General features: G+C 37.8%; 1 protein-coding gene across 1 annotated transcript; it reads right to left on the reverse strand.

Annotated features, from left to right (window-relative positions):
- Positions 1–972: 972 nt before the first annotated feature.
- ildr1b (immunoglobulin-like domain containing receptor 1b) lies at positions 973–7925 on the reverse strand. Its single transcript, XM_055215882.2, has 8 exons — positions 7631–7925; positions 7038–7208; positions 6762–6911; positions 5229–5348; positions 5001–5147; positions 4593–4718; positions 3665–4515; positions 973–1403 (listed from the first exon to the last, which is right to left on the reverse strand). The coding sequence occupies exons 1-8, from the start codon at positions 7677–7679 to the stop codon at positions 1365–1367; spliced, it is 1653 nt and encodes a 550-aa protein (XP_055071857.1). The 5' UTR covers positions 7680–7925; the 3' UTR covers positions 973–1364.
- Between the last annotated feature and the right edge of the window lie 993 nt (positions 7926–8918).

Below are 8918 nucleotides of genomic sequence, written 5' to 3' on the forward strand. Positions count from 1 at the left end.
AGCGGCAATTTGTAGACCCGTCTACCCCCACACGAACGTCTTTTGTTTGTTAAAACTTTTTAGAACAGTTTCTTAATTCAATTCTTTTATGAAAGTAGTTTGGCCATACATTCTTGCAATAATAAGAGATTTATTATGATTCTTTGGAAAATATATATTTTTATACATTATTTTTATTATTGTGCTTTAATATACTTAAAATAACTATTTTATAAAACTGATTTAGTATGCATGGTAAAATTTAAAAGGCTTTGAAATAAATGTTTCACCTATTTCCATCCAGTGTCTAAAACAATTTCAGCAAGAGACATACAAAGACCAGAAAGGCATTTCTCCTTGATGCAGATACAGTACAGTTCATGGCCTACAACAATACAATAAAATAAGTCTGTTGTTTAAGAAAATGCAAAGAATAAAACTCATATGGACACAACAAATTCCTTCTCTATATAAACATGATATCTGAATAACAGTTCAGAACAAAAAGACAAAACAAATCAACATCAAGTACTACAGACAAACACCAAATATAAGTAAAAAGTAAACTTCACTGAACTACTGAACAACCTTCACTTCACTGCAATCTCTTTTAAAGTCAGCATGAAAACCCGTTTGTTTTCTTTAAAGCATGGTACTGGTCTAACTAACAAAAAATATACAGTATATGGCTCTATAAAATTACTTTTTCTGCACTACAGTTTTGCATTCAGATCTATCTCAGACCAGTACTCTTAAAAATAAAGATTCCTATAAAAGGTCTTTATCTGGCTGTATGGCTCCATAAAGAAATAACGTTCAATATCCACACAACCAATTGTTTGTAGTGGAAAAGCATTCTGTGGGTTATAAAAATGGAGAATTGAGATTTCTTTTAAGAACCTTTTTTCCTAAAAGAACCCTGTTTAAACCTTTATTTAGCTCCCTCCAGCTTTTCTCAACCAAAAAGGGGGGGAAATGAGAGTCCAGGCCTACACTTGTTGTTTTCACTTTGAAATATGTAGCATAACAGAAACCAGTTTCAACATTCAATTCCTGCTGACTGTCATCTAAAAATTGTGCTAATTAAATATACAACAAAACTTATTTTGCAGTTAATAATTAAACAAGGTATAATAAAACAGTTCCATTATCAGTATAAAACAAAGAAATGTTCAAAGGTAATCACATAATATTTCAAACTTACTTAAATACATCAGATAAAAACAAAGCTGCAGAGCCTCCAGAGGTCAAATTGAATCCATCTGTGCTCAATTGTTTTTTTGTTGCTCAATAGTGCACCATTACTCCCATGTAGTCTGTTCCAGTAGACATTCAAATGTAGTAACAAATCAGGTTGGAAATGAAGGACAAAGAAGGATGAGAATTCAGATCACGACGCTTCTACCACTGCGTGAACTCTTTTCCTGTAAGAGCGAGATAAATTAACATTGGAAAAACTATAACATTTATTCACTTTTGTTCTTTTCTGAAGTAACCAATACTTTATTATGAACTCGAAATAAACTGAAATTGAATGGAAAAAAATGTAAGTAAAAAAATAAAACAAGTGTTAACAGCATAAGGTGGAGAGAAATTAAATGATGAGAGAGTAGTTTTAAAAATATAAGGTCAAAATTTACATATCTGTCAAAACCCAGCTAAAGTCATTCCTTTGTGATTTGCTGTTTCTAAGATAAAATCATGATCCTGTATAATGTAAAGAACATTATGTGAAAACAGCATAGATAAATTTAATATTTACTGAGTAAGGTCATTTCAAAGACTGAAATTAAAGTGAAATCAATGATTGAAATCCAACTTTGAGACTTTAGTTTGGATTTCACAGACAGGTCACAATTATTTTGTCTGCTGCTCTTATACAAAAGTGTATTTAAAGACACATTTTAAAACAATTATTAAACAAAACTTTAACAAGTATAATCTGCAAGCCAGGAAATGCTACTTTAAAGCACATGGTACAAAGATGTTTTTGTGGATGTTTAAAGTTAGTTCCCCTCAAGTTCACATAGGTGTCAGAGGTACAGTTACAACCTTAAAGGTGCCAAAGAATGCATTAAAATGCATCAAATTGTTCTTTGATATCTACATAGAAGGTATGTAACTTAAAGGACAAGTTTGGTATTATAGACTTAAAGCCCTGTTTTTAGATTGTTTATGATGAAATAGAACAGTTTTGACTGAAATTTGGTCATATGATGCTGGCCCGAGACTTTTCGGGTGTTTGTTGCACCACCTCCCACCTCCACAATGGGTGCACAGGTGCACTGGAACAATCCCTCCCAAAATGCACCAAACCCTCGTCCACAAAGACGTGAAACCCACCGAGTGGCCAGGAGCGTTCACTGACATGCCCACACAAAAATCGCTGCAAAAAATACTTTCCAACAGGTTTTATCGTAGTTTTTGTCCAACTCCATTGACTTGTATTAGATGTGCTGTGAGGTACTTGCAATTGGCAAAGGCGGATTATCGCCACCAACTGGGCTGGAGTGTCTATTATTCAAGCTCTCAACGGAAGAATGTACGAGTGTGAGGCGTTTGGGAAAATAGGTCCACAGAATTGTAAAACACCTGTTGGGAAGCATCTCTTGCAGCGATTTCTGTGCGAGCACATCAGCGAACACCCCCGACCACTCGGCGAGCCCCACGTCCCTGCAAACGAAAGTTTAATGCATTTTAGGAAGGATTGTTCCAGTGCACCTATACACACATTGTAGAGGTGGGGGGTGATACAACCGAAACCGAAAACTCTCGGGCCAGCATCACATGTCCAAACCTCAGTCAAAACCGCTCCACCCCATCACAAACAATCCGAAAACAGGGCCCCAAGTGTAAAATACCAAACTTGTCCTTTAATTAAGTGCAAAAATTATCTAGAACGTTTTTACATGTCTATTTACAACCCTAGGATTTGTCCTTTGAATAAAATTGTCTATTTTTGCCCTATTTGGAAGGATCATGAATAATAATGTTGAGCTCTGTTCTGATTGCTCTGCGGCTCATGCCAGTAGCTCGCATTTGTAAACATGTTGGGGCGTACATTTTGACTGTTACATCACAGTCGGTGTTATGTTGAGATTGACCTGTTTTCCAGCAGTTTTTTTAAACTCTTAATATTCATCTATGACTTGGTAAATGCAGTTTTTTATTCTATGGCACCTTTAATAGAGTGCTGCAGGGATGACATATTTTTGTAGGCCATCCCAAAATTTTGTGGGACACTGGTTCCCTCGACAAAAAGGCCGTAAATTTTTTACAACAGACTTTTGTATTATAACAAAAAAATAAGCTTAGTGTTTAACAAACGTTTATAATGCTTACACGTTTTGTCCAACAAGGTAAGACAGTTTAAAGCTTTAAAAAGTCACGGGTGCGGGTATTACTAGTGTGTTTTATGTGGTGAAATAAAGCAAGAAAATATCTTGGGCTGATGCTAACCCAATATCTTATTTAAGGAGGTTAACTAAAACCCCATTAAAAAAAAAAAACATTTACTTCACAGAATCTATAGAACCGGAAATGCTTAAATGCTAACTCGCTTCCGGGTTTTGCCTTCAAATATATGTCATCCCTGTGTCCCTGTTAAGTGTCCAAATATTTTGTGTGGCCAATGCATATTATCACAGCCTCTTTTTGTAAACTTGTCATGGGTCTAAATTCTTACTGAGATGTGGTCGCTCCTCCTGTGGTCGCCAGACAAAATGTCAATGGTAGAGTAATCTGGAGGCTTCTCAACCAATCTCCCTTGAGATCGCTTTGCTTTTGTATAATCCTCCTCCTCAACTGAACTCCAGGAGCTCCTGCGTGGAGGCAAATAGCTCCTGTCCCTCAGATTTGCACGCTCCAACTCCTCCAGCAGCTCCGCTTTACTGCGAACGCGTGGCCGAGACTCATCTGAACCCGAACGTCCCCTGCGTCCAGAGGAACCACGACCTCCACGCCTTTCATCTAAGTCTGACTGATCACTGTAGCTGCGTGGAATCCCTCTGCGTGAAGATGCCGGTTCCCTCCAGGAGTCATCCCGATGACGGCCACTGGGGTTAGTACTACCACTGGACTGACTAGACTGCCTAGATTTCCCATGGGCACCGTCGTTGGCCCGCCGAGAGCTCGATTTTGCTCTGCCTATGATTGGAGGGAGCTGGATGACCCTGCGCTCCGCACCTTGGACACCCATGTCACCCAGGGCTGACAGCATGCTGGGTGGCCTGGCTGGATAGGATACTGCCTGGGGTATGGACTGGGAAGGTGGAGCCATATATTGAGGTTGATGGTGCTCAAGCGGGACTGCTGCGTAGTGTTGCTGAGGCTGGAACATCGTGGGTGCCATCTCCATTCCTCTTACCTGGTTCTCTAGAAAATCTAACACCTGGTTATTTCCAGGTATATTCCCTTTCATGCTGTCATTGGGATGGTATCCATGGGGCGGTATGAAGGGTGGGACAGGCTGAGGGGAAGGAATGACCATCGGGCCCATGGGATAGTTGTTTTTGGATGGAGGTTGAGAAAAAGAACCTGATGGAAGAAAGAGCTGCCTTAGTGCACTCATCTTTAAAGTGTACAAGCGAATTATTGAAAGTATTAATCCTTACCTGAATACAGTAGCGGGTTCCCTTGAGAAGATGCATTCGAGGCGATAGGAGCATAAATGGGATGGCCATTAAACCATGGCACCATTCCCTTCTGAGCATCACGAATCATTCTGTGGCGCATCACAGCTAAAACACATTGAACATTACACATATGAAAGATCTTATTATAATGGCATGATCTCTCAAGAAGTCATTTTTACAAAAAAAGCTAATGACTCATAATGTTTTTATGACAGCCTTTTTCATGACATACATTACAGTGATTATTTAAATATTTAGGTCAATTATTCTTAACCCTTAAAGTGTTACCATAGCGTAAACCGTGTTGGTCATTGTATCAGTCGAAGCAATTATATATGTCTATTTCTATCTAAAAGCATACACAAACAGATACTACTAGTTAAATACCATCTTCTGGGCAGCAGCAGGTTCGAGGACAACAGGGGCAGCGCACATAGCAGCAGCAGCTCTGAGGGCAACACTGGCAGCAGCAGACGCCAAATAATATGATCAGAAGCAAAGCTCCAAGAATCATAAGCAGCACTGTCAGCCAATCTGAAGAACAAATAGTGTGACATCATCAGCGTCTGTGAGGTTCTCTGTGGTTCAATGAGAGTTCAATACGCTAATACTTACGATACACAATGAGCCTGATTTCCTTGTCGGAGTCCCCCACAACATCACCCGGTGCGTCGACGGAGCAAAAATACATGCCGTTGTCCCACCACATGACCTCATTGATAACCAGGTCTGCATCTGTAATTCACACGCATACAAAAATGTAGCATGATCATTTAAAGTCTCCCTGTGGTGAAAATCAAGTTTTATTGTTGTTTATGCAGTACTGTGTAAAAGTCTTAGGCCACCATCACCAGCTTTGTGGTTTAGGCAAAGCTTTAAAGGATTAATACATTTTCTTAAAAATGAATCCAGATGATTTGCTCACCACCGTGTCTTCCAAAATGTTGATGTCTTTCTTTGTTCAGTCGAGAGGAAATTATGTTTTTTGAGGAAAACATTTCGGTATTTTTCTCATTTTCATGGACTTTAATGGACCCCAACACCCAACAGTTTTAATGCAGTTCAAAATTGCAGTTTCAACGCAGCTCCAGAGGACTCCAAACGATCTCAAGCGAGGCACAAGGGTCTTATCCAGCAAAACGATTGTCATTTTTAACAAGAAAAAATAAAAATGCACTTTTAAACCACAACCTCTCGTCTACGCCCCAGTGTTTACAAGTGTGGAGAAAGAGAACCGTTCTGACGTTGATGTATGTCGAATGATACTAATTAATGTCTTTGTGTCAGTTTATTGTTTAAAATAGTCGGCAAATGTGTGTTTCATATATGTAACACGTGACCTTTCGATGTCATTACACAATTATGTGAGGTCGCGCTGGCTCGTAACACAGCCTGAGGAAAGAAGAGAAGTTATGGTTTAAAAGTGCATTTTTTTTTCTTGTCAAAAATGACAATCTTTTCGCTAGATAAGAACCTTATGTCTCGGTTGGGATCGTTTAGAGTCCTTTGAAGCTGCGTTGAAACTGCAAGTTTAAACTGCATTAAATCTGTTACGTGTTGGGGTCCATTAAAGTTCATTAAAATGAGAAAAATCCTGGAATGTTTTCCTCAAAAAACATAATTTTTTCTCGACTGAACAAAGAAAGACATCAACATGGATGACATGGTGGTGAGTAAATTATCTGGATTTTTTTTTAAGAAAATGGACGTATCCTTTAACACCATTGCAGAGTATTTTCTCCATAAAATTTGAGTTTTCCAAAGATAGTCTCATTCCCGCGTTTTAAAATCGCCTCGCTTTCCTAAAAGATTTTTTTTTTAAATGGATGACTAAATGAAAGCTTAAATATTAAAAAAGCAGCCAATAAACCTGAAAAATGTATGTAGATTCCTTTAACATGGTATAAAATGCAGAGACGTCAAGACGTTATGACTTGATTTTAGGCAAAGGGTGACTACTGTAGATGATTACAGGCTGTTCAACAGTTTATTTTTATGTTATACATTTATTATGCAGATTTTCCCCAAAAATCAATACATAGAAACTCTTCTAGCAGATTTGGTTTTTGCTTACATACTGTATAACCATTGACTATACTGTAGATAAAATATCAGTTTCAATGTTTGTGGCAGTGGTTTCATACTCACTGTTTTGTATGGTGATCTTGCGATTTCGATACTCAGGCCCGAGTGTCGCTTCATTCATTCCCCTCTTCTGAATCACTATGCGGACAGTTCGCTTACTGTCTGGACAGTCATTGGCTGGGTCCTGCTTCATTGCCAGAGCTGCTTGATACGCTGAAGGAACAAAGAAACGAAAATGGTCACATTGATCATTATGTCATATTTATTTAGACTATTAAAGCTTTGCCAGCTATACATTTCTATATAGGCATTCTATATTCAGTACTCTTGTAACTTTACCAGTTGAGTAATATTCCAGCACTGGATCCAAACAGAAGGACTTGTATCGCCACGTGACCAAAACATCCTGTGAACTGGCAGAGGTGGAGTAATCACAGCGCAGAATAACTGAAGCAAACAAAGTTGTGCGTCTTTCTGTTTCAGTTACTGTGACCTGGATAGACAACAACTCTGAGAAAAGAGAGAGAGACTGCAGTTAACACACTGTTTGAATCAATGTTCCCACACCTTTTTATTTATTCAATGACTTTTCTTATCATTTGTGATGATAAGAAATATTTGTAGTAATTTGATTACACTCACAAATAACAAATTCTAGCTAATAAAACATTTTAGAGCTAGAAAAAATCATATTTTTGTATGACTTCAAGATTTCATTCAACAACAAATTATTTGTTTGTATAAAATGTTGCTCACTAAATGTTTGCACAACACTTCATTAGTCTTGTACATTTGTAAATAAATATATGGTCACGTGATCTGTGTATTGAGCTCTCGTGCACCTGTTACTTAAAAATGTACAGAAAATATTGCTAAACAACCTGCAATGTTTCAGTTCAAGTCTTTAGGGGTTATTTTAGATGGCAACTTACCTATAGGAAATACGAAGAGCACGATCACTATAACACCGAGCTTCGGCATATTACTTGTTTACGCGGAAGTTTTTTCCCCGTCTAATTCTCACCAAAACGCAACAAAATCCGAAATCTGATTCAAATGGTTCATCAAAAAAGTCACCGTAAGATCACCGTCATGCCATCGTTAACGATCTGGTTCGAATCCGTCCAATGAAATTTTTTACTTATCTATACGTAAAAGTCTGTGTAAATACACCTTTGCTCTTTAGAAGTCCAAGTCCCTTCCCCCATACCGCGATGACGTCAACTAGCTCAACCCTAAACAGGTGCATCGCGCACAAAAGGTATCAAACAAAAGTACCGCGAGAGCAAATCGAGAGCACAGCTTTTGTTCTCCGTTCTCGCGGTACTCTGATGTCATACGCCGCTTGATTTAACGCACAACACTGCATCAATTCAAACACACATATTTTAAGAACAGTCATATTGCTTATTGCTCAGAATCAATATTATTTTTTCGCATATGTTTTATTGCAAATCAGTTTTTATCGTTCAGGACGAACGGAATTTAATATTATTTATTTTGTAGCAAAATATTTTTCATTCAACCACCAGGGGGCGACATATGCAAGAACAAAAACCACTACTCTCAAATAAAATCAAAACATTTAAGGCACCTGTACTAATGTTTTATTTATACAGCCAAAATATTTTTTTTCAAATGTGTCTTGTCATGTACAGTTCCCAACGTTGTGATGACTAAACATTATGAAAATGCTGTTTTTCAATTCTTAAAAACTGTTCCAACTCCAGATTGTAATTGTTTTATCTGAGGTTGAAGCTGTTGCACATTTCCATTCTATAGGAACTAAAATAAGAACCAATTTGATGTATTACACATTAACATTAAACACCTACAGTTAAACTAATGACCTTTATTACTTGGCATAACAATGGTTTTTTATTTTGAAATATTTACATTTATGCATTTGGTAGACGCTTTCAACTCACAAAGCATTACAAGGTATACATTTTATCAGTGTGTTTGTTCCCTGGTTCAAACGCATGGCCTTTTGTGCTGCTAATGCAACGCCCTTCCACTGAGCTATACAGGAATTCATGAGTATTGTTAATAACAATTGTGCACTTTAAATGATCAACTACAAATTGAGCGCGTATGAATAAAAAGAAAAATGAAAAGAAAAATGCAACACTGACAGCGAAACACGGTTTGATCACTAAACACCTGTGAGGCCTTTCCTGGTATTGTAATCTCTTCCTGGCAAGACGCATCCTTTACTTT

This window comes from Misgurnus anguillicaudatus, chromosome 17 (genome assembly GCF_027580225.2).
Source record: "Misgurnus anguillicaudatus chromosome 17, ASM2758022v2, whole genome shotgun sequence".
In the NCBI taxonomy this organism is placed as follows: Eukaryota; Metazoa; Chordata; class Actinopteri; order Cypriniformes; family Cobitidae; genus Misgurnus; species Misgurnus anguillicaudatus.